The sequence below is a fragment of the Triturus cristatus genome, chromosome 1_2, assembly GCF_964204655.1.
Source record: "Triturus cristatus chromosome 1_2, aTriCri1.1, whole genome shotgun sequence".
Lineage (NCBI taxonomy): Eukaryota > Metazoa > Chordata > Amphibia > Caudata > Salamandridae > Triturus > Triturus cristatus.
The window spans coordinates 756,326,784-756,353,377 of NC_140580.1; the positions used below are offsets into that span (position 1 = coordinate 756,326,784).

Genomic DNA, 26,594 nt, shown 5'->3' on the forward strand with positions numbered 1-26,594 from the left:
GGAAATGAATTTCCTAGTATGGCTGCTTGAACAGAGAAAGGTGTGCCACGTATGTTTTAGGTCTCGCCTGAGCCAGCACATGGGCTGGTCTGGCGAGACATTTTGTGAGGGCTCCAAAAAGTGCTACCAGGCCAGCCTAGCGCTACAGTGCATGTGCGCGGGCGCACGCGTCGCGCTTTACCGCAATTACTTTCCCTTTCGCGGCTGCTTTGATGTTTGATCGCGATCACTTTCGATCACTTTTGATGTTCTCCTGAGGCTTCAATAGATTGCAGCAGTTAAAACAAGCATTGGCATAGCCAATAGGTCTCGCTTTTGGGACCTTATAAGTGTTTAGTTATGCAAATGTTGCATGGCTAAACACTTATAAGGTCCCAAAGGCGAGACCTATTGGCTATGCCAATGCTTGTTTTCTCTTGTATGGTGGGATTTTGAGGCGAGTAGTTAATCTGGAGCGCAGATTTCTTTGTTGAATGTATTTGGGGATTGTAATCCTGCTGAAATTGAGTAAGTTATCTGATGTATTTGATCACTGCAGGGGGCTGACTGTTGTGTCAGTAACACCCGACCTTACCAGTGTGTTTATAGCTTGATCTTAATGGTCATCTAGGCATTCCTGCAGTGAGAGGAACAAGTAAATAATACTACAAAAGTGCACAAGGCCATCATGATGAACAGATTCTTGAATATTTTACATTTTAACAAGCTAGTCTGAAATGATCCTGATGAAGAACTAGACCAGTTCCCAGCGTTGGGTAGGTCATTGACTTTTCTGGTCTGTAAGTGCCTGAAAAATATTTTGTGCGAAAAGCACAGACTGGTGTTTTGCAAGTTCACAATGAATTCTAAAGGGGACAAGGCATGTTCGTAAATAGCAAAGCGCTCTGATGCCTTGGAGCCATGTCTGCGCTATAAAAAATTGCAAAAATAAAAATAAGTAATCAGAATAACAGATTATACCAGTAAGTAATCTGCACATTACCACAAGAGCCTGACAGACTGATTGAGGTCCTGTGACTTGTTATGAAAATTACACTTCTACTGTTTACTAAAATGCCGTTGCCAAACAGAATACCACAATCATCTTACAAAACATGGCATCAGCCAATCAAACACAAGCACTGCAGCGCAGCTCCAAATGAGAATACAAGCAACAGAACATTGCAAGAGTGCGGTTGGCACTTCCTATCCTAACATCCATATAGATTTCAGAAACATAACTAGTTGCCTTTTGACAAGCTTCGCATAGGTGACCCAGGGTAGCCAAAAAGAGGTGATGTTAAAAAATGTTCCCCACTTTGACCCCATACTTCAACTCTTAATAAGCAGAGAAAATACTTCTGTGGGACATTTCGTCGTGGAACATTTAGTTTGTGACACATTGTTAGAGGCGAAAGAGTCCAGGTGTATCGCTTGAATGACACATTTTAACAACTAATAATTAACTTTTTATATTGTTGTAGTTAGTAGCCTATTTAAGAAAGAAAAACAACTGTGCCATCATTTTTTTTATATGCACTCCCTACAAAGTTGAATAACTCACTCGAGCTCAGCCAGTGCAACCTCTCAACTGTTGCAGAAAGCACATGGGATTTGTAAATGAACCCCATGGACTGAACAAAAACATAGGGTGGAACGCAGAAGGACAAAAAATGGCCACAGTTTCTTAAACGAGGCAGTACCACAAAGCTGGCAATTGTGGCAATGTTACTTACAGTATGTGTATTGAACATCAAGGCTTGTGAACATCTCTTTGGGGCAGACCAGAATTTAAAATGGGTCATCGAGAGCACTTTTTGGGTGTACTTAACTCTGAGAAAATAAAAGGTAATATGAAAATTGGGCTAAAATATGTCAGGACAGGGGATAATACAGAATAAATGTTACTGAAACCCAGGAACGAGCATAAAAAACTAGCTCTCTAGCATTCATACAACTGAATATAAAAATATGACTATTTACAATACAGAGGATGAGCTGAAACATGCAGTATATAAACTGTGTTCCAAAGAAGATGCGAGTCAAGCGGGGCTCTAATGAGAAACAATACCTGTTGTTGAGAATTGTAATCGAAAAGGCCAACAGTGGCAGTAGCCGAATCCACAGGCACTTGGTTTCCAGAGTTATCAAACTGTAACCGCTCCATTCCAACATGTTCCATGAGGTCCATTGGGACGTTCTGAGACTCGATGCTAGAAAAACCTTCCACAGCCTTCGCACCGTTATTGCTGCTTATCTGAATGAGGCTCTCTGATCTATTTTGATTTGCACCCAACAGATCCACTTCATTGTAGTTCTGACAATTACCAGGAGTACGGCTAAAGTCTTTCAATGGGCAATGAAACAGGTCCCTTCTGGGCCCTGTAGTCATGTCTTAACTTTCCAGACCAAATCACTCATTGATTTCTGAATAATGAGTGTAAAAGCGTGAAGGTAACCATGTTGTTCCTGCTTACATTTAACATGCTTTACTTAATCTTCCATTCCCTATGAGTGTTTGCTTTTTCCAGGATGTTGTTGCTTTTGTTCCAGCCAGCATATTACTCTTGTCAAGTGCATAATTTGAATTGAGTGGCATCTAGGTGTTTATAGCTGGGCACAATTGAGTTGTAGCTGAAGGCAGTGCGAGTTTCTCTCAGTGGGGCAGTATGGTGTTTAGTGGGAGATGTGGCACTATGGCCAGAGCTGCAGAATTTTGAACTGAGGAACCAGGTTCAGCCTTCATGACCAGTCCACCAGACAGCTCTCTTGAGGGAGCACATTCCCATGCTAGACCTTCGAAGGCCCCACTAGACCATAGAAGCCCTGGTGTCGTAGCACCAGCAGGTGGACACTAGCAGTGTCAAGTGTGAGTTAACCTTGAAGGCCTGTCCACCACCATCCATACTGAAGTGTTCCTCCAGTCTGGAGGGCAGGCCTACAAAGCAGCACACCATAGAGCAACAGTGACTCTGCCACTGAGGTCACAGGACCCTTTAGGCTAGTCCTCATCTTCATTGGCCTGCTGTCAGCAGTAGTAGTGCAACTCACCAGGGATCGGCAATGCAGGATTTGCACGCACTCTAAACTAAGTTTGCTAACTTCACGGTCTCTCTGCTTCATACACAAGCACTTTCAACATGTGCTGCCTGCTTTGAGGCCACTGTAATTATGAAGCAAGTGAGGACAAAATTATGTTGCAGTGTTGACTAAATTATGCAGCAGACAAAAGGCTGCAGCGTTATGCGGTATATTTTCTTATACTTAATTATTTTGACATTTTTACCCATACTAACAGTCTCTAAAGATTTTGCCTCATTTGTATCAGTGTAACATAGAAATGCAGCAGTGAGAAAGGTGACCAGTCAACCTTTGCATAGGGGCTTCTACTTAGCAGCAACACAAGTCAAATTTTTTAGAAACTTTTGATCCGTTTGATCTACAATTGTTAAATATGTCAGATTATGCAGCGGATGATGTATTATGTGGCAAATATGGCAAAGCCATAATGATGTGGGAAACATTAGCAAACTAGGATATTTTGCCATTAATGTTTGAACTGCTGTTGTGGAAAAAGGGAGGAGAGGAGCTGATGACAGAAACTGCATGGTTTGGAGACAAATGGCTTGTGATTTCACTTTTAGGTTTAATTTTGTTTTTATTTCCATTCTGCAGCAATAAAATAACATTTATAACAGTACTGTGACCACACCCCAGCATGTTTGCCCTACTGGGCTCATACATATCAAGATTTGCAGATGAGACACCAGTGCCTCTCGAGTCAGTCCAGACTTCAGCCATGAGAAAGTCCATGGTGTCTCTGTGTGTGCCAGCGGCGTAATCGATCTTAGTTAAGCAGCCATGTCAAAAAAAGACAAGAAAAATGAAATAAAAACATATTCCCCACCTCCTTCCCCCCACGAACTGGTGTGCTTGAGGCCTACTTTGAGATAGAACTTTCTTTCTTACAGGAGTGAGGGTAAGATTCAGGAGCCTGTAGGTGGTGTAATTGGATCTGTAAGGCGGAGGAGTCGGAGGTACATTGGACATGTGACCTCATTCATCTCAGTGGCCAGTAAAGATACTATGGGTTGCCAGATGTCGTTGAAATTTGTCATGGAGTTAGTGAGAGAGGCCTGAATCCTTTCCATCCCCAGAATGTACCACAACCTGTGTAACCACCCTAGGTATGTCGGTTTTATCTGTGTACCCCAGTACAATAAGACGTTTTGAAGGGCTGCTCTCAATACCAGGCCCATCTGCGTTCCCTGCTGAGATCTCAAAGGGTATGTTAGGGGGTTAGGTAATCCAAGTATTACATAGGCCGGGAATCTTGGGATTTGCATCTCAAATTGTCTATCTACCTCATCCAGAATCGACTGCCAGTATCCCGCCAAATCTTTGCTCTCCCAGAGCAAATGTATCAATGTTCCCCTCTCCTCGCAACCCCTCCAGCAGGTCGGACTACAGTCTGGGTCCCCTTTATTTAAGCGGACTGGTGTGAGATATCAATATGTGGCTACCTTAACTGCCGTCTCCCTGCTAGCGGTGTTACGCGCTGTATGGTTGGCTCGGTAATAAATATCTTTCCATTCTTTCGGGGTAAGGTCTCTACCCAATTTGTTCGCCCATCGTTTCTGGCTGGCCGTAGGTACCCCAGGAACGTGTGGACGTATCATATTGTACATTTAAGAAATAATTTTCTTATCTGAAGTCTTGGTCATCAACCACCTTTCGTAATTGGTCAATTTCCTGCTCACTTTTGGTCTCACCTCTGGCTGTAGGAGCCAATGCCGGAGCTGCAGGTAGTGGAACCGCTCCGTTTCGGGGAGGCTAAAAATCGCTTTAAGGTCCGGGTAGGAGACAATCCCATCAAGATCGAAGAAGTGACCAGCTGCCTTGCACTCAGTTCCCCTCCACCGCGAGAATGCTCGTTCGTCTAGTCCCGGTTTAAAGTCCCTATTGTTAAACAAAGGTGTCATGGATGAGGGGGAAAGACGTCCGTCCCTTCCCAATGACAATCCCATACCCGGAGTTGTGTGTGTGTGATGGGTGATCCCTGTAGATTCAGGGGCCGATCAGCTCTCTTGAGGAAAGGGACCTTCCAGAGGGAGAGTTTTGCTAGCGCTCTATCCTGGAACAGCCACCTTTTTTCCGGTTCTGGCCGATGCCATTCCACGAAGTACCTAAGCTGCGCTGCCCTAGTCCAATATACACGGAATCCCCAACCCTCCCTCATCAGGCCGGAGATAGCCCAGGTCTTTTCGCATCCGGGGTCGGGCCCCTGCCCATAGAAACTGTTGTATTCCTTGCTGTATTTTATGGAGAGTGCCCGTTGTGGGCCACGCTGGGAGTGTCTGGAACAGATATAGTGGTTTGGGGAGAATAGACATTTTGATCGCTGCCACCCTTCCGAGTGACGGTGTGTGATGCTTGCATTGATGTAACTCTTCTGAGAGTTTAACTTGGAATAGTTCAGCTTGACCGTTGGGGTCTCGGATGGGGCCAAATCGATACCAAGGTACGGCATGGATGTCACGACCTGCATCCCTCTGTAGGTGTCTCTTCCCGGCGTAGACGTTGCACCTTGTCGGTTCAGCCAAAGGACCATCGATTTCCCAACATTGACCCGGTACCCCAATATCTGTCCAAAAGACTCCAGCTCCTGTAAGAAAGCTGTGACCGAATGTTCTGGGTCTTCAAGGGATGCGATGATGTCGTCGGCATACAGGCTAATCGTGTGCATACAGGCTAATCGTGTGCTGTTCCCCACCAAACGGAGTACCCCGGATTGCTGGGTTATCCCTAATCTTCTGGGCCAGTGGCTCGATGTATAACGCAAAAAGGAGGGGCGATAGCGGACAACCCTGTTGCGTCCCCTTTTGGATCTCGAAAGGGTGGGATGAGACCCCATTGACCCTAATAGTCGCTGTGGGTGCATTTTAACAGCTCGATACCCAGGCCCTGAACCTGTCCCCTAAGCCAAAGTGCACCAGAGTCTGATCTAAATAGTCCCAGTCCACCTGATTGAATGCCTTCTCTGCATCTACCGCCAGGAGACAAGCATTCATGTTTGTACGGTGGGCTTTATCGACCAGGTGTAAAATGTGTTTGGTATTGTCACTGCATTGTCTGTTCTGGAAAAAGCCGTATTGGTCCGGCTCTATGATGCCCGGTATGAGCGGGCCCAGACGTGCTGCAAGTATGCCCGTGAACTATTTCAGGTCTACATTCAAGAGCGACACCGGGCGATAGGACCCACACAGCGTTGTATCTTTCCTTGGTTTTGGCAGTACCACTATAGATGCTGCCAGTATCTCCGACGGGATTGCCCCTGGTACCGTAAAATAATTAAACAGTCTTGTCAGCAGTGGAGCCAAGACTTGGCAGAAGGCTTGGTAAAACCCGGCCGAATAACCGTCCGGGCCCGGCAACTTCATGAGCTTGAGGCGGGAAATTGCCCCTATCACTTCCTCCACCCTTATTGGGGCCTCTAAAGATTCTGCCTGCCCCGGAAGCAATGCAGTTGTGTGGGTGTCTTGCAGGTAATCAGTAATGTGGGAGCGGGACAGGGTTTCTCTCCAATAAAGCTCAGCATAGAATGCCCGGAAGACTTCTGCGATCCCATCGTCTCTGTCCTATACGCTCCACGAGTTCGACTTGATGGCTTGCACCTTCGTGCGCTGAGTGCGAGCTCGTAACTTACTCGCCAGCATATGCCCCGTTTTGCCCCCCCCCCCCCCCCCCCCCAATGTAGTAGGAATGTTTGAGCCGGAGCGCGGCTGTCTAAATCAAGTCCCGCCAGTTGGGCCCGCGCTGCCTTCAGTTGGCGACAGACCCTAGGTGCCCCCGTCCTGCCGTACGCCCTCTCCAGTTCCAGAACCTGCGCCGTTAGCTGCCCTCTTTTATCTTTGCTCTCTTTTTTCTCGGCCGCTGCTATCGCTATTAGTTCCCCGCACACCACTGCTTTAAGGGCCCCCCACAATGTGGACAGGGAAATATCGGGGGAGTCGTTTAGTGTGAGATAGTCCGTGATGCATTTGAGTACCTGATCTCTCACTTCCGCTCTATGTAGCATGCTTTCCCTTAGTCTCCAGCCCCGATCTGTGTCGCGGGCGAGGTATCCCCAGGGTTACTGTTACTGCGTCGTGGACTGAGAGTGCTACTGGAACTATTTCTACATCTTGGACGAGACGTTGCAGCTCCGATGTGACTAACTGATAGTCCAACCTAGCATATGAACCATGGGCGTGTGAATAAAACGAAAACTGTGAGGAGCGTGGGTGAACCGCCTGCCACAAATCCAACAGCCCTCGGGATTGCAGCCACTTCTTCCCCTCTTGTGACAGTTCCCCTGTTTGAGCAAATCGTTGGTTTGATGTGTCCACTACCATGTCCATGACTAAATTAAGGTCCCCTCCTATGAGTAACCACTTCTCCTGCGCACCCGGGGCCTCAGATAGGGCAGCCTTCAAAAACTTCTGTCCCGAGTTGGGTGCATAGATGGACCCCAACACCAGGATGTATCCCCCCACCCCAAACTTGTAGGCCAAGAGGCGTCCTTTTATGTCCGCCACTTTATCTCCGACTGTCCCATCAAAGCCCTTAGCCACCAGTATTGCCACCCCCGCTTTCTTATCCTGAGCTGATGAAAAGAACTGCTGAGGAAGGCCCTAGATCTCATGCGATGCCAATCTTTGGGGAGGAGATGGGTCTCTTGTAGGCATACATCCGCCTCCAGACTCTCTAAGCAGGATAGTACAGCTTTTCGTTTGTTAGGGTTGTTGAGGCCCTTCACGTTGAGGGTGACAATGCGTAAAGGGGAGTGTGTCATGGAATCCAAACACTATCCTCTCGCTGATTAGTGGAGAATTTTCTCTCTCTGCCCGAACTCTCCCCCTCCCCCCTCTTGCTTGTACTGTGGCTGCCTTGCTCCCGGTTGCGACCACCATCCCCAACTTGTAGCACACCAGTTCCCCCCCCCCCCTCCCCCTCCCTAACCCCAACTTGAACACCCAGCCTCACCCGAAATGTCCATTGCCCGCTATACGTGATCGCGGGTCTCTGGAAAAAGAAGGGAAGAGGGACCTATCGTAGCCCAAGAATCCCCGCCTCCCCGCTCCCAGCAAAACCCCCTGCCCGGCTTATCTCACATCATTATTGCAGCCCCTTCAGGAATCATGAATCGTCCTGTGATGCGGTGTCCTTCAGGACAGTATCGATGGCCGCTTGCCTCTCCTGCGCCATTGTATCGGGGTCAGGCCCCAAGGAGCCCACAGGTGGGCGTTCCTCTCCAACTCTTTACCAGCTCATTCTTGCAGGGCGGCGTTCCGGACTGTTTAACTGCTCCGGGCTGGAACATGAGAGACCAACTAACTTACAGGTCTCTTGAAGGGAACTGATTTGTTGAAGCTTGCCGTCCCATTTAAAGATTAAGCAAAATTGGTGGCCCCATGAGTAAGCTACACCTTTGTCTCGAAGGTGGGCAGTGACTTCCTTAAACTCCCGCCTCTTTTGTAGGTTGCTAGCGGCCAAATCTTGGTAAAGGGCTATGGAGTGTCCCATATACTTGAACGGTTCCTTCGCTCTGGCCTCTCAGAGAATACGTTCTTTAAGAGGGTAGTCTGGTAGAAAGGCGAGAATGTCTGGCGGGGGCGCCGGTGCCCATCTTCTCAACCCTACTCTGTGTGCCCGGTCGATACGGATCTCCATGGTAGGTTTGGCACCCAAAATGTCCCGGAAGAGCTCCTGTAGGTTATGGACCATGTCCGTTCCCTCTGCGTCCGAAGATACTCCCCTCACCCTTATATTATTTCACGAGAGCGATTTTCGAGGTCCTGCGCATGGGTCTGGAGGTCCAGCTGTTGCTCCCTTAGGCGGATCACCTCTTGTTGAAGTAGTGTCTCTTCCTCGTCCCTGCTTTGTTCCTGGTCTTCCATGGCAGCCACTCTTTTTCTCCTATCGCGTCAATATCCCTTCGGATCTCCTTCACTTCGCCTGCCACCTCACCTTTATGTGTGTGGAAGTCCTCTCGTAGGGTGTTGAACAAGGACTCCATAAAGGGGCGGGTGATCGGGGCCTCATTGCTCCAGGGGTCAAGTTGTAGGTGCTTCGGAGGAGAGGACCTGTCTTCCCCGCCATTATAGGTTTAGTTAACATGTCTTTGAGACATCGGTCCTTCTTCCCACTCAGGGAAGAGATCTGGGCGCTGTAGAGTCGAGATCCTAGGGGGTAATTGTGCAGCATTGGGTTTTCTGTCTATGCGCCACCGTATTAAGCCTCCGGCAGCCCTACTTTCTCTGGTCCCTGTCGCAGCTGCCGTTCCAATGCACGAGGGTGCCAATCGGAAAGCTTGGCCGATACCCCTCGACCTCGCACGGGGGCACCCAAACGCCAGGTGCTTCGGCCCTCCCGACGCCGCTCCAGGAAGATCCCTGTTCCCGGCGGGGTCTGTGCCGCAGGAGGGATCCCCGGCCCAGCCTCTCTTCCAACTGCTGATGCCAGCCGGTGTGCCTGGCCGATGCTCCGCTAAGCCGTTCAGGATCCCCCAGGTGCCGATTCCTCCACCCAGCCCTGGGCTCCGCTTGGGACGTCCCCCCGCACTACTCACCTCCATCAGATGCTCACGGGGGGCACTTGTCTGCACTTCTGGGGTGTACCCGGCTTCTGGCTGCCGCCGGCACGCTCAGCCCACGGCTCCCTCTCTGCCAGCGGGGCCCAACCGCTAGTCCCTTCACACCGGACCTCAGCCACGCAGGGCACCAGGTGCTCAACTGTGTATGGACCTTGTAATGTAGCTGTTCCCCCCCACCGTGGCGCTGGAACATAATAGACACCACACGATATGCGAGGGTAACGTTGGTTTAATTGTCACACTGCAGGAGCGCCGGCACGGAGCTCCGATCTGCTTAAATTCGGCGCGCTACTGCAAACCCAAAATGGCCGCCGCCGGAAGTCCGCTGACGTCACACGCAGTGTGCGTCGCAGACTAGACCGCTACACCACATCTCCCCCTTTCACAATAGCACAACATACATTACCCCCCTCTAATTCCAGAACAGTCTTACTTGTTTTCCATACTGAACTCCTCGAACCTCCTTGGTAGCATTACTCTTCTCCCATAACGTGTCCTCCTGCTTCCTTCACCCGTATTCGGGGTATCGGCAGCGTCTGGGTAGGAGGTTTCGCTCTCTCCCCCGAGTTCTGCACTGCGCCGTTCTGTCACTTCATGCCCCCTCTGGGTGCCCGTTTCTTGTCCGGTGCCTTCCTCTCTTCCTCTGCTCCTTGGCCCTGACTGAGGACTGCCTCCTTCTCCACCTGCTCTCCCTCGTTCTGTCCTTTGGTCCGGCGTGGCTCTGGCCGCCCCGGTGTCACTCCTCTCCCCGCCAGGTTCCTTCTCGTTGGCCCGAGTGCATCTCGCCATGCGATCTTGGGACCATACTTTCCCATCACTTAGCAGGGCAGACCTGGAGTATGGCTCCTCCACTCGGAACGGAGGTGTGAACTTGCTGTCACCTTTCTTTCCTGGTGCCGGAAATTTAACTCTCACCCATTCACCTTTCTCTAGTGCGACTTCTTTGGTGTTGTGTCTTGTGTCATAATATTCTGTGTACACTGCTTGTGCCCTCTCCAGGTTTCTGCGTACGACTGCTGGTGACCAGTGACTTTGTACTGTGAGTCTCTTCCAAGCCACGTTGTCTTTCGTGAAGGGCTCTCTTCCTCTCAGTATCCGGAACGGACTGTATCCTGTGGAGGCGGGAGTTATCCGGTAGGCCCATAACAGCCGCTTCAACTCTTTCCCAATTGATCCCTTGGCTGATTGCTGCTTGCACTGACCCCATGATCACCCTGTTGAACCTTTCCGCGGCTCCATTCCCTGCCGGGTGGTAAATCGGCATGTGCCGGGCCGTGATGCCATTCCTGTCCATGAACGTTTCCCACTTGGTCGATGTGAATTGCGGGCCGTTATCACATAGGATCCCTTTGGGGATGCCTTCTCTTATAAATACCTCGGTGAGGAATTCTAGTATAGTGTCCGTCTCTGCGTTGTCATCCACATGGACTTCCGGCCACTTAGAGTAACGGTCGATGACCACCGTAAGGTACTTTTGGACGCCGTTGGTGTCTTGTATTGGGCCCAGGACATCTATAGAAATTTCTTCCCATGGGTTCTCGGGACACTCGTAGCGCCCCAGGGGTGGCCTTAACATTATTTGGGTCTTATCCGCATTGCTGCATTGTTCGCACTCCCTCACGTGGCGCTCCACTGCGAGGTCCATTCCCGGCCACCAGTAGTCCTCCTTCGCTCTTCCCTTCGTCTTCACTATCCCCAAATGGCCTTCATGTGCGATGGAAATGATGCGCGGCCTCAGCGAGTGTGGAGGGACTACTTTGCTGCCTCGTAACAAAAAGCAAGGGTTGTCCCCTACTGAGAGTTCCTCCCGGACCTCCCAATACTGCTTTAGTTCTTCCTCCAGTAACCTCTTGTCCGGCCATCCCTTGGTTACATACGCCTTAACTGCTCTCGTTTTCTCGTCCTTCTCGTACTCCATTTCCCATTCCTGTCCACTTATGGCTCTCTCGTGGTCGCCTGTGAATGCCACCGCATATTCTTCCCATCCTCCTTCTTCCTGGACTTCTGAGACTTCCTTGGACGCGGCTCTGCTCAGGTAGTCCGCTACCTTGTTCTTGTGCCCTGGTAGGTACTCCACATCGTATACATAGTCTAAGAGTCTCAGCGTCATCTTGGCGATTCTCGGTGTGGCATGCTTTTGTCCGCTGGATGTGAGAACCTTCACCAGCGGCTTGTGGTCCGTGCGTAGCAGGAATCTTCCTCCCCACAAGAATTGCCGGAACCTCTCCATCGCCCACACTACTGCCAGCATTTCCTTTTCGATGGTGCTGAACTTGCTTTCATTGGGAGCCAACGTTCTGGACGCAAAACTGATCGTGGATGTCACTTCATCCTTGGTCTTTTGCGTGAGTACCGCGCCGAGTCCCCGGTCGCTGGCGTCCGTGGCCAGTACGGTAAGCGCCGTTGGGTCAAACCCTTGAATGGGTACCGCCTCACTGATATTTTTCTTCATCTCTTCAAATTCCCGCTGTTGCTCTTCCATCCACCGGAACGCTGCTTTATCCTTTAAGAGCAATCTCATGTGGTGGGTCTTGGAGGCAAAGTGTGGCACGAATTTGCTGTAAAACTCAGCCATCCCCAGGAACGTCTGGACGTCTTCCTTGCTCGAGGGCATAGGTGCGTCTTTAATTGCTGCTACGTTGGATGACTTGGGTATGATGCCCTCTTGGCTGATCTCGTGCCCCAGGTACGTGACCTTGTTCATGCCAAACTTGCATTTGTCCCATTGGGCTGTGAGCCCGTTCTGCTTTAACACTGTTAGCACTTCTTCCAACTTCCTGTTGTGGTCCGCCTTGGATGTTCCCATTACCAAGATGTCGTCTTGGAAAAATTGGATGCCCTCCTTCTTATGGAACTGCCTGTACATGAGCTTTTGGAAGACTGCTGCTGCAGAGGCTAACCCGAACGGCATCCGCAGGAATTTGTAGCATCCAAACGGGGTGATGAACGACGTCAGGTGGTTGCATGACCGGTGTAGGGCAATTTGGTGATAAGCCGACGTCAAGTCTATTGTGGAGAACCACCTTGCCCCTTGAGTCTTGGCCAACATCTCGTTGATCCTGGGAAGGGGGAACTTGTCCACCACAATGTTTTTGTTAAGCTCCCTTAGGTCCACACACAGCCTCACCTTCCCATTGGGCTTCTGCGCCACGACTAAGGGGGCCAACCACTCCGCGTTGTTGATCGCTTCTATTACCCCATTGTCCTCCAGCCTCTGCAATTCCTCCTGCACCGCTGCCCTGGTCCGGAATGGGATGTTCCGTACTCTGTGGGACACCGGGCGGGCCCCTTCTTTCAGGTTTATCTTGTGGGTGAACTTCGCTAGACGACCGATGGAGTTTATGAAGACTTCCGGGAATCCTTCCTTCCACCTTTTCGCCTCCTGTACCGGTCCCTCCTCGGTCATGAGAACTTGCATGCGTCCTCCCGGGTTCAGTTTTATCCCTAGCTCTCCTTGGTCTTTCCAACCCAGCACTGATGTTCCTTTCTCCGCCACATATAATTTACCTTCGCACCTTCTGCCCCTAAATTCGAAGGTTAGGGGGCAATATCCTACCATGGGTATTGGCTCTGTTTCCTGTAATGGCTAGTGATGCGCCTGGCTGATGTGTGTGCCAGCTCTGTCCACCGCAGCGTCGCTGCCTTGTCTGTCATGTTGCCCCCAATGCACTGAAGCCACCGCTCCAATTCCAGGCCTTCCAGGGAGCGCCAGTCGATAGCTCTGGACGCTGATCTGTGTCGGTAAACCTGGACTTCCCCCATCTGTGTCCCTGTGATGCTCTGCACAGGCTTTCCACGGCCTGTTTCCCCGGCCGTCTCTGTTCTCCCTCCGGCGTGTAGTCTTGTATGTGGTGCTCCACCCAGCCTTGCACCGAATGCCATGGCCGCCGGGGAGCCATCTACTGCTTCTCAGACAGCTGTGAGGTCTCGACTGCTCCCTGGCTGCATCCCCTCATAGGGCCTGGGCCGATCCCCCGAGATACCAACGTGTAGGCCTCTAGTCTCCCACCAGGGCGCCACTCTCTCTGGTCCACCCGCATCCTCTGCTGCACTGGCAAATCATCCCGCAGCTAGGCCCTCCGCCGTTCCCGGGGCTGCCTCTGCCTCTGGCCCCCCGGTTCCTCACTGCCTTCCCCAGGCGCGCAACACCCATTGGACTCACAGGGCTTCAGCCCTCCCCCTCCCCCCCCCCCTGTCGTGTGTGGCAGCCCGGGATGAGACAGCTTCCCGGCGCACACAAAGCCGCACCCGAGCACTTCACAGGTCTTTAAAAGACCATTTGCATGTTAATGAGGCCTCGCTGTTGTTTCACCCCTTCTAAGAGCCCCTGCAGCCTCACTCTGCCTATGGCTTAAAAGATTCAGCCCCCCCCCCCCCCCCCCGAAATTTTTTCTTAGCCCCCCCCGAAATGTGGCTCTAGTTGCGCCTCTGGCCTTCCCTGCTCCGCACTCCGTGGGTGCCGCTGTGCGATTACACAGTGATTCCCCAGCGCTAGCCGGTAGTCTGGCCGCTGCCTGGGGGCTGCACGCCACCGACCTCAGCACTGCTCCCTCACTCTAGGGCGCCGCACAATCTGTTGTGCCTCTCTTCCCTGCTCCCGGCCTGGCTCCAGTCTGCCCTCTACTGCCACTGCACGCTGCACCGGACCCCCGGTGGAACCCTCACCATCTTCCGCCGTGCCGATTAATCGCTGGGCTGCACACAGGGGCCAGACAGTACTGCGGGGCCCGGCTGCCGATCGCCTCCACCAGTCGCCTCTCTGCTATCGGAATGCGTCCGCCATTTCTTCACTCCTCGTGGCTCTCACTGCCAGCGCAGAGTTTTCTGCTCTCCAAACACCGGCCCCGGCTTTGCTTTTTTAACGGGCGCTGTTGGGCCGGAGATATACCACGATTCACTCCCGAGTTTTTGGGGGCTGCACTTTGCTGGAATGGACCTCGGGAGCAGGGAGACGATGTGAAACACGTCTTACCCGCTCGCCATCTTGGCCACGCCCCTGTGATTCCACTTTTAAGCGTATTTGGGATTTTGTGATTGGAACGCATCTCATGTTATGAATGTATTTTAATGTAAATAACTCAAATTAAACCTAAAACATGTGTATCCATTGGTTGAATTGAATAACGTAATAAGCTGTAACTGGCCAACGAAATGCCAAACAAATACTAATAATTGGAATGTTTTGCTCCTTCTGGCCACACCTCTAACTCTGCCCACTGACCAAATCCTCTGGTTATTCCCAACCTTTGATTCTCCTACCACAGTTCCCCTACTTTTTCTCCACTTCGACCACTGTATAGAACGTTGAGTGCGGATGCTGTGAAAATGTGATGATACATGGAATGCTGGTGTTGGTTGGTTGGTTGGGTGTGGGTGTGTGTGTGTGTGTGTGTGCTGAGGAACGCCTGGCAGTTAAGTACAGTTGGAGGGTGAATGAAGGACTAACATGACCCATCAGCCTGGCTGTAACTGGAGGGCATAGCATGAAATAAATAACTGAATTCCTACCAGGGTGGATGCATTCTCTAGTGTGAATACCCTGCCCCCAAAATACAACACCCAGTTTAACCAATTGCATTGCTCCAGTTTCATACCGCTTTGTGTAACTCGGATTCTCCTTTTGTTTCAGGCAAGGGAGTGGTGGAGATCGGTGCTCATTGGATTCATGGTCCCTCAGATGGGAACCCTGTATTTCACGTGGCTTCCAGATATGGATTACTGCATGAGTCCGCGCTAGCGGAAGAGAACAAACGTTTGGAGATGGGGGGGCACCCACCATTTCCCCCAGTCTCCTATTCAAGTTCGGGAAAGGTAATTGAAGTAGAATTATGGGAGACCGTGAGCAGCTTCTACTCCAAGATGTTCAACGAGGCACGGGAGTTCCTCCATGTCGACGTGCCCCTTTCGGTTAGTGTAGGGGAGTACATGAAGAAAGAGATTGCACACCACATCAACGAGTGGGGAGATGATCCCTTAACTAAGCAACTGAAGCTGGCAATGCTTAACTCGTTACTGAAGCTTGAGTGCTGTATTTCTGGCACTCATAGCATGAATGACGTGGCACTCAGACCATTTGGGGAGTACGAGATGCTCCCAGGACTGGACTGTACCTTCACGGAGTAAGTGTTTTTGCCATATCTTCGCTAGTTTACAGGATTTATGATATTGGGGACCTAGGAGGTCTCAGTAAAGTGTATAGTTAAATGCTTTATCTTGCAGTAGAAATCAGAACTGATGTGGCCAACTGACTTGGAAAACGTTGCGCAAAAGCTTTTAGGGTTCATATCACATGGGGTAACAGCAGAAAGAATAAATAGTGAATGGTATTTGATTTTGTGGGCCTTCTGAGCTGCTCTTGTAGATTAGCAACTTTCCATTCTCCGTTCCTTTTTGATCCAAATTTCTCAGAGCATGCGAGTTGAAAGATCATGCACACTGCATTGAGTTGAATTTTTCCAGCATGCTCTATCGGTGTGTAGGTCCTATTGATCCCTTCTTACAGCATCCTCTACACTCTCATCACACCCTACTTATCTGTGTTTCCCAGAATGCTATGAGGTTCTGGAAAATGAGGCTGTTACTTTAAATTGTGTTGCAGTGTATGAGTTTTGCCTCAGAGTTCAAACGAAGGGAATCTGTTTTATCTCTTTATTTTATACTCTTTCAGATAGGACCTTGTAACTTTTAACCCTCCCCTCCTCCAGCCCCCCCGGGATTGCCACCTCCACTGGGCCAATTATATATTTTTAAAACAGTGAGGGGAGCCGCGTGGCCCTTGCCATATACGACCCGGGTACCACCACCGCCCGGGGCCGACATATGCACAAAAAACATAAAGGGTCCATTCAGCCCCCCTCCTGGAGCCACTAATGGCCATGGGGACTGCCACCCCACAGGGCCGGCTTCTGCAATGTCCCAGAGTGCCCACCCCTTGGAAATAGCTGTTTGCTTTTGCTTAGCAGGAGCTAACAGCTCCCACCAAGCTAAAGCAAACACTCCGGTTCCAGATGGCGGGAGCTGTCAAACAGCTCCTGCTTGCTGGAAGCGGAGGTTTCATCTCTTTCCCTGCTTGCTGACATGCAGGCAGGGAAAGAGCTGAAAATATGGCTCTCGCACACAGGGAGATGCATTTCCATTAGATCCCTGCAATAGCAATGCTGGCTCCCGCACAAGGTGGGAAGCAGGCTGAGACTGTGGGGGGCCTTGAGGCTCCCCTAACGGTCCCATTGCTTACTGGGTGCCCTGGGTAGGCTCCAGGGCATCCAGGGAAACATGGTCTGGCCCTGGTAGATTGTATCCCCGGGCTGTAATTGGCCTGGAGAGTGGGGCCGTGCATCCCACCCTCCTCAATTAAGTTGTGGCCGGGGGATGGGGTCCCCGGAGCCGTTCTGTCCCGGATTTTCATTTCATTTAAATTAAACATCAGTAGGAAGCAATTACAAAGATAAACATAGCAGGTGCCCCCATTAGAAGCTCCATTTCTGTAAAGGACATATGAGCCTAAATCCTGGGCTTGGCGAAGGCAAAGCGGGTGTGTTTTTGCAGCAATTCCATATTGAAAAACGATCTGAAATTCTTTGTAGAGGTGAAGAGTGCAACATTGATCTGTTAGAGCACAATCTATATGAGACTGTGATGAGTGGATTCTTTCTTAATCTCTCCTGTTGAGAGCAGAGTCCATGGTTCTCAATTTAAATTGCTAGAGAATGCAAATGTGGAAATCACTTGGATGCTTCCCTATTTTGCCCCGCCCACCTTGGTAGTATCCAAAGATCTTCCTGCCTTTTGCCAGGATGATGGACAGCTCAACAAGCGCCCTCCCCAGCGTGTTTTCCGCCAATTTTCGCGACGAGTTCTTGATGCCGAGGAATATGAGGACATCTCTACCAAACAAAGCACTTACTTTATATAGTTGAGAGGAAGGACCCTTGTTTGGTGGAAATTTATGTCTTTATAGTCTCGTTGTCTCTTCTATAGGAGGATTCATGTTATCACATATTTCTGAGTAAAGATGCACCATGAACAATCACATTGTCAAAATGCACACAAGGTCACTGGTGACATTTCCTTGTACTCCTTTACGCAGCTGTAATGTTGAATGCATACTGGGCATTTATCCAAGTGGGTAGCACGTAGTAATTAACCAGTATAAACAAGTCCATTTGGGTAGATATTTTTTGCAAACCTGTGGACTCTTGATAGATAAAAGGGCAGGTGCAGTTCCTTTGTGGTCGAGTCACTCATACAGCTACTGACACACCCACTCAGACACTCGCTCAGACTCTATTTTGAGATGTCACCAGTGATGTCACTGACCAAGTCATGAGTGATGTAATAAGTGAGGTCATAAGCAGTGCATTGCGGGGCGCAAGTTATTGTTAGCTCAGCTAACTAGAACTGCTTAATTGCACTGGTTTTGTATGAGTGAAATGTAAGCCTAACTATAATGTCCCTGTAACCTTTTGTATTTTTCAGTGAATTTTTACGTTTAAAATGTATTTGTATTTCCTAACTAAAACTTCCTGTAACCTTTGGTTTTGTGTGTGTGTGTGTGTGTGCGCGCGTGCGTGTGCGTGTGCGTGTGTGTGTGTGTTTTTTTTTTTATGTGTGCTGAATTTCTTTTTTGCTGGTTTTAGGACTCTGGGCACTTTACCACTGTTGACCAGTGCTAAGGTGCAAGTGCTCTATGTATAAAGTCTGATAGTACTTGATTTCTCCATGATTGGCTTATTTGATTTACTAGTATGTCCATAGTACAGTGTCCTGTGTGTGCTCAGGTCCTGTAAGTCGAATGCTCTATGTGGGCCTGCAGCACTGATTGTGCCACCCACATGCGTAGCGCCACAAACCTGTCTCAGGCATGCCATTGTAGAGCCTGTGTGGGCAGTTTTAAACTGCCATGTCGACCTGGCAAGTGCACCCACTTGCCAGGTCGAACCTCCTCTTTTATTACATGTAAGGCACCTAAGGTAGGCCTAAGAGGGCAGGGTGTAGTGTATTTAAAAGATAGGAAATGTATGTTGGTGTTTCACATGTCCTGGTAGCGAAAAATGGCTTAATTTGTTTTAAGGCCTATCTCTCCCTTAAAGGAGCATTGGAGCTACCTTGTAACGTTTTTACAAGTGTATCTTCTAAATGGCAGTTGATATGAAGTTTGGTGTCTCTGGACTCTCAATTAAAAATACATCTTTTAGTGAAGTTGGATTTAAAATTGCAGGTCTGAAAATGCCACTTTTAGAAAGTTGGCAATTTCTTGCTTAACCATTCTGTGCCTCTGCCTGCCCCAAGAATACACGTTTGAATTTGGATGACAGTTGGTCTTTGTGATTTCACTCTAGATAGTCACACACAAAGGGAGCTGAGGTGTGCCCTGCATATCCTGATGGCGCATCACCAGGCTGATGGATCTTCTGAGATAGAGTGGTGAGAGAAGTTGACTCTGACACCTGAATAGGGCTGTGCCTGTCCCCACGAAAAACAGCTTCCACCCTCTGTAGTGTCTGGAGCCAGTGTCATGAAGGGCAGGGATTTTCTTTGAAGTTTGCCTACTTCAAAGGCCAAATTGAGTATAAATATTAGAACTCTGACACCATATACTCAGAACACTTCTTGATTGAGGATATTTCTCCAGAAAGATGAGCTGCGTTGCTGTCAGAAGGTACTGCCACTTTGCTGTTTGCATTGCTGTGCTGGTCTGCAGCGTGCTGTTTCTGTTCTGAGAGTGAAAGAGTTGTATTTAAGGTATTATCAGTATGATCAAGTAGGCAACCCATAGCCTAGCAACTGCGGCTGGGTTCTTCAATGGCTACAATAATTGGATGCACCCTTTCCCTGGACCAACCCTAACTTATCGGGAGGACTGGAAGCTGTATCGTGAAGCCGTCAACCTATGGTTCATTGATCATCTGTTTCTGCGGTACAAACGAGTTACCGTGCTCAAATGTGAGATGGCGCCCGGTGGGCAAGTATAGCAGCATCTGTTAAGAGAAGGAAGTTGTGGGTGGTGCGTGTTTATTTGGCAAGTTACAACAGCGTATTGGAGCGTGAACATTTAACGTGACTGTGTTGCACATGAAAGGCAGTGTGGCACTTGAAGCCGTGTTGTGGCGAGTCAGCACTTGAAGGGCTGCTTGTATTGTCATACGCGAGCCAGCGCGTCATCGGCCAAAGTAGCAGAACCCGTGGAGGCAGGCGGTGCGAGGGCAGGAGTGCAAGAGGCAGCCGGTGCTGGAAGAAGGAAGCGTTCACAAGCCTCTTGCACACATAAGCTGCAGCACAAAGTTTAGCAAGCACAAGAAACTGTGACATGCACACCACAAGAGAAGTTGGCATGTCCAGAGTTTGTTGGTAGTGTTCCAGCAGTCAGGGACTGACACTTCTCCAGTATTGGGGTGTCTTTCATAGATTCACATGCTTGAATATTCCCCGTCGTCGGAGTGGGAGTCCCACGGTGAATAATATAGCAATATATACATCCATAATATATATATATATATATATATATACATATACATAAGTAATCATATAAAAACAGAGATATAAGTAAGTGATAACATCAAGAATGTCCCTATATGAAATCTCCATAGAGATACATGGAAAGAGAAAAAAGACATTCGTAGCTTATCTCTGTCATTATGTTAGTCCAAACTACGGCCAATCAGGCGCCAGCTCCTCTCTAGAACCTTCTCCTCAGAGCTCCTCACCTCAGATTTTCTACCGCACGTCGTGTGACAGGGAGTCTCCCTGAGCTCTGCTCAGTTTTTGTCAGTCAGAATGTCTTCAAGTAAGAAATCTTTGTTTAGACCATGTTCTCCGTGTGGAAAGCTGCGTTTATTTTCTGAGGACCCACACAGTAAGTGTATTTACTGTTTGTACCCAGATCATGAAGTGGCAAAATGTAAATTTTGTAGAACTTTTTCTACAAAGACTTTAAAGGACAGAGAAGGCCATCTCTTAATATGGCTTCAGAGACTGAAGGATAAAGATGACCCAGTGTCTGACATGGAAAGTCTTCTTTCTGGCCGTTCTCAGTCAGCCTCTAAGCGCAGTAGTATGCAGGAGTTACCATCTCCTTTCCTCAAGAAAAAGAAACTGTCAGCTGCCATTTCTGCGGTCTCACCTACTGCTTTGTCGCCTTCGGGACATAGTTCTCAGGCTGTAGAGGCGTCTATTTCCCAGTCCTCAGGAAAAAGACTGTCCGCATCGTCGACGATGCTGCCGACGACGAGATCTGCTGTATCTGGCTCGTCGACGGTGACTCTGACGACTACATCGGCTGCTTCGTCGTCGACGAGTGTTCTGTCGACGTTATCCCCGTCGACGGTGACCATCAGTACTTCAAGGGCGGTGACTTCTATTTTGCCCATTACATCGTCGTCAACGAAGAAGGTAAAGGTACCGTCGACGCAACCCGTGTCGTCGACGAAGACGTCATCGATCTCGTCGGCGTCCACTTCGTCGACGAAGAAGAAGAAGATCCCGTCGACGGGATCGTCGACGGTGGCTTCGTCGACGGTGGCTTCGTCGACTAAAGCTTCGTCGGCGACGGCTCCGTCGACGGCGGCTCCGTCGACGGTGGCTCCGTCGACGTCAATTTCGTTGGCACAGATTCCGTCGACGTTTATTCCGTCGACCAGCGTTCCATTATCGACAGCACCGTCGACGAGGCCTTCGCTGAAGACGTCCACAGTGCATACCAGGCAGCAGTCGACGGCAGGTTCTTTCATAAAGATAAAGGTGAACAAGATATCGTCTGCCCAAAGGTCAAGGAGGGAACAGCTACCTCATGCAACTTCAGCGTCGCTTTCATCATTCACTGGGGTTCCTTTGACACCATTACCAACTGATGCTAGCCTCGATAGGCAGGAAGAGATTATTCCTGTAGGGGATGCGCAGCCTCCCTCCCCTTTATTTGCTACGGACTCTGATCAGGAGTCCGAGGGTTTACCGGAGTCCTTTGGAACGGCGCAAAGCCCATCCGACTTGATAATTAAATGCCAGGATGACAGCAGTGAGGGTGAAGACCCAGTTTACATACAGCAGGTGCCTGTGAAACATGCAACGGCGACTCTTCCATTGTCGCTCATAACTAATCTCCAACGCATGTTGGACGACTACAATCAACGCTTTCCTCTATCTCCACAGCGTTCTGAGGTCCCGTTAACTCCTGTGGTTCCAACAACTATACCACCGATACCAAATGTAAATCCTTTACCTCTGCTACCGTCTGCACCACCAAGGCAGGTCCCAGAGAGATTGTTGCCTCACTATGAGCCTCCGCAGGAAGTCCCTCAAGAAACAGAAGAGGGTGAAATCCCAGATGATAGTGGGGATGTGGATAACGATGACGATGATATGGCGGAGTGGGACAATTACCAAGCACAAACTCCATCCCCTTCTCAGATAGTAACAGGGGATTCACCTCCAGTGGACATAGCGAATTTTCACCAACTAATGGAGAGGGCGGCGCAACGTTTTAAACTGACAACGGAGCGCAGAGAGGAAGATTGTTTCCTGTATGATTTTAAGAGTCAACCTTTTAAACAGACTCATGCTATTCCTATTGTGGAATTTATTTGGGAAGAAGGCAAGAAGTTGATGCAAACACCGAATACCTTGCCGGCACAGGTGCCTAGATTAGAGAAGAAATATAAGGCACCAATAGGCACCCCAGCATGCCTCACAGGACAGGCTAAACCTGAGTCAGTCGTTACGCAGGCAGCGCAACGTAAGGCAAAAAAATCCAGCGTCGACTGTCACCGCACCACCGGATCGTGACGGACGTCGAATGGATGCCATAGGGCGTAAGTTCTCTTCAATGGCCTCTACTGTGGTTAGAGCAGCTAATGCCTTGGCCATTTTGGGTCGCTATGACCGACAAGTGTGGGCTGATATTTCGGATGTGCTGCAAGAGTTGCCGGAGCCATCTAAGGCAGAAGCAATGAAGTTGCTTCAAGAGGGAGAAGCAGCATCGGCGGAGATAATTGATTGTGCAGTAGACATCGCCTGCACGGGGTTCCGTCAGCTTGCCGGAGCGGCTGTTCTGCGCAGGCAAGGATGGTTAAGATCAACATCCTTTCGACAGGAGGTACAGTCCATGATCCTTAACATGGCTTACGACGGCGAGGCGTTATTTGGAAGTCACGTTGATGAGGCACTCCAGTCCATAAAGAAGGATACTGAAACAGCTAGATCCTTAGGAAACCTACAATTTCAAAGGCAAAATTTTCGTGGTGCACGCGGACGCGGCACCTCCTCCAATTTTCGAAGGGGTAGTAATCAATACAGACCCTATAATCAAGGATCCAACCTATATTCGAATGGCCAGCAACAGCAATCTTCACGACAGCAGGCCTCCAAGTGGTATAGAGGGAAATCCTCATACAGAGGAAACGCATCTAAAAGACAGTGACTCTTTCCGGACATGCAGGGTTGGAGGTCGAATCTCTCTGTTCTTTTCTCAATGGTCCTCCATCACAAGGGACCGTTGGGTTTTGGACATTGTGAAAAAAGGACACGCCTTAGAATTCACCAAATTCCCTCCTCCCACACCACCCTCCGGACCACCACCTGCTCACATGAAAGAACTTTTGCATCAAGTTCGACTTCTAAAGCAGAAGGGAGCTGTAGAATTGGTGCCAGTATCTCAAAGGGGAAAGGGTTTTTATTCCTGATTCTTTCTGATCACGAAGAAGAACGGAGAGTGGAGGCCCATCCTCGATCTATGGGCACTAAACAAATACCTAAAGAGCCAATCCTTTCATATGATGACGCTAGTAGACATCTTGCGTCTACTCTCGCAGGAAGATTTCATGGCAACTATAGATCTCCAGGATGCCTATTTTCATGTTCCTATATTACAAAGGCATCGCAAGTTCCTGCGCTTTCGAGTGGGTCAACACGATTACCAATTCAAAGTGTTACCGTTTGGTCTGCGCTCGGCCCCTCGTGTGTTCACGAAGGTACTAGCTCCAGTAATAGCGTTTCTGCGACTTCAGGGAGTGCAAATTTTTCCATATCTGGACGACTTTCTCCTGAAATCTCAGTCAAGCACTCACCTAAAACAACACATACTTCTATGCCAGAACGTGTTTCGCTCATTAGGTCTGTCCATAAATGCAGCGAAATCCCAACCTCATCCTGCTCAGCAAAGGGATTTTCTGGGAGCAACTCTGGAAACGGTATCAGCAAGAGCGTTTCTTTCCCAAGAGCGTCTGCAAAAGATTCTACGGCTGGTGGCTTTGATCAAGTCAAAAGAGTCAGTTTCTGTGAGATTGTTAAAATCGTTTCTGGGGATGGCGTCATCCTCCATTGCCTTAGTTCCCCATTGCAGGCTGAGAACACGTCCTATTCAGGAAGCACTGGATGTTCAGTGGCGTCAAGTAACGGGTTCTTTCCACGACATGGTACGTGTCACAGATCAAATGAGGTCAGCACTCGCATGGTGGGCAAATCCAGCCAACTTGACAGAAGGCACGTCTTTTCTGTTGGTGCCGCCGGACTGGACAATCACGACAGACGCCTCATTAGAGGGATGGGGCGCGCATTTGGAGGATCTCTCGGTAAAAGGGAGATGGTCAACACACCAAAGAACTTGGCACATCAACAGGTTGGAGTTGATGGCGATTTATCTCGCTCTAAAGTCCTTTCTGCCCTTGATCCAAGGAGAATCAGTGCTTATACAGACAGACAACACAACCTGTATGCACTATGTGAACAAACAGGGCGGAACAAAATCCCCAAGTCTGTCCAGGTTAGCTCAAAGAATTTGGGACTGGTCTCTCAGTCATCAAATCATGATTACAGCAGTACACCTGCCAGGAGTATCCAATGTCCTAGCGGATTCCCTGAGCAGGTCCTCCTCGTCGACCCACGAGTGGGAATTACAACAGGATATTCCAACTATGGGGTCGTCCGCAACTGGATCTTTTTGCTATGCCGCAGAACCGGAAATGCCGGAATTATGCAAGCTGGCATCCCCACAAGGAGTCGCTGGGGAATGCCCTTTTGATAAACTGGTGCAATCTATTTGCGTACGCCTTTCCTCCAATTCCCCGCATACCTCGGGTCCTTTGGAAGATGAAGAGACAACCTTGCTACCTGATTCTAATAGCCCCACGCTGGCCCCGACAAGCGTGGTTCTCAGAACTTCTCCTGATGTCCCAATGTCAACCAATCCTCCTGCAACATCGGACAGATCTGCTCACTATGAGCGAAGGGAGAATTTGCCATCCGAATCCCTCCTCACTGAGCTTATCGGCCTGGAACCTGAACACCATGAGTTCGCCCATCTAGACATCCCGCAGGATTGTAGGGATATTTTGGCCCAAGCAAGAGCACCCTCTACAATCAGGACGTACAAGTTCAAATGGAAAAGATTCTGCCACTGGTGCGCTTCTAACGGAGTCCACCCGATACACTCCACGGCGCATCAATTACTACCTTTCTTCCTGCACCTAGCTAATTCTGGACTGTCTTATGCAACCCTACGGGTTTTCCTAGCAGCAATTTCCCGTTTCCGGCAGGATGGATCAAATTCCCTTTGTTTCTCAAGAATAATCCGTCAATTTTTTAAAGGTTTGTTTCGGAAATTCCCACCAATTCGGCGCCCTCCTCCGTTGTGGCATCTTAGCGTTGTGTTGGCACAATTGATGAGACCTCCGTTCGAGCCCATTCACAAGGCCGACTTAAAATATCTAACTTGGAAGGTCGCACTACTTCTGGCATTAACGTCTTCACGTCGTGTCAGTGACATTCATGCTTTTACCGTCAAACCTCCGTTCCTGCAGTTCAAACCGGATGCTGTAGTGTTACGCACCAATCCATCATTCCTACCCAAGGTGCCTACTGATTTTCATATTAATGAACCAGTAATATTAAAGACCTTCTTTGCCAATCCTCAGACACCTGCAGAGCAAAGATTGCACTCTTTGGACGTGAAGCGATGCCTAAAATTCTACATCAGTAGGACAAGTTCGTTTCGAAAATCCGATCAACTTTTTATAGCATATGGACGTTGTCATAAAGGACGTCAGGTTACTAAGCCGACGATTGCACGCTGGATTTCGGCAGCTATTGTTTTCTGCCACCAAAAGGCAAACAAACCCCTACAGTCTTCAGTGAGAGCGCACTCCACTTGGGCAGTATCATCATCTACTGCCTTATTTGCTGGAGTACCTTTGCAACACATCTGCAGAGCAGCTACGTGGTCGACCAGGAACACGTTTACTAAGCACTACTGCTTGGCAACTTTAAGCGAAGAGGACGCTGCAGTAGGACAGGCAGTGCTACGCAATCTTTTTAAATAAGGTGAGCCTCTTCCTCCCGCCTCCATATTTTTTCCATTTATTATTGACTTATGATGCATTTATACAATTACAGTTATTCAGTACTGTCATATGCATAAGAAGATTGATTGTCATTATAATTTCGAAGCTGTGTGATCATGGAAACAATGATGATTGTTACTGCTAGCTATTCTATATTCAAGCATGTGAATCTATGAAAGACACCCCAATACTGGAGAAGAACAATTGTTACTTACCTGTAAACAGGTGGTTCTCCAGTATTGGTGTCTTTCATAGATTCACATGCGACCCTCCCTCCTCCCTTCAGAGGCTCTCTTCTCCTCATACACTCTAAAGGTCACTTTGGTGCTATGAAAATCTGAGGTGAGGAGCTCTGAGGAGAAGGTTCTAGAGAGGAGCTGGCGCCTGATTGGCCGTAGTTTGGACTAACTTAATGACAGAGATAGACTACGAATGTCTTTTTTCTCTTTCCATGTATCTCTATGGAGATTTCATATAGGGACATTCTTGATGTTATCACTTACTTATATCTCTGTTTTTATATGATTACTTATGTATATGTATATATATATATATATATTATGGATGTATATATTGCTATATTATTTACCGTGGGACTCCCACTCCAACGACGGGGAATATTCAAGCATGTGAATCTATGAAAGACACCAATA

General features: G+C 49.1%; 1 protein-coding gene across 2 annotated transcripts in view; it reads left to right on the forward strand.

The window, feature by feature from the left end:
• PAOX (polyamine oxidase) overlaps positions 1 to 26,594 on the forward strand; it is a 382,337-nt gene that overhangs the window by 95,260 nt on the left and 260,483 nt on the right. For both annotated transcript variants that reach the window (XM_085608703.1, XM_085608704.1), the window contains exon 3: positions 15,243 to 15,732. In XM_085608703.1, the coding sequence (XP_085464829.1) occupies positions 15,243 to 15,732 (490 nt within the window). The remainder of the gene's footprint in view (positions 1 to 15,242; positions 15,733 to 26,594) is intronic.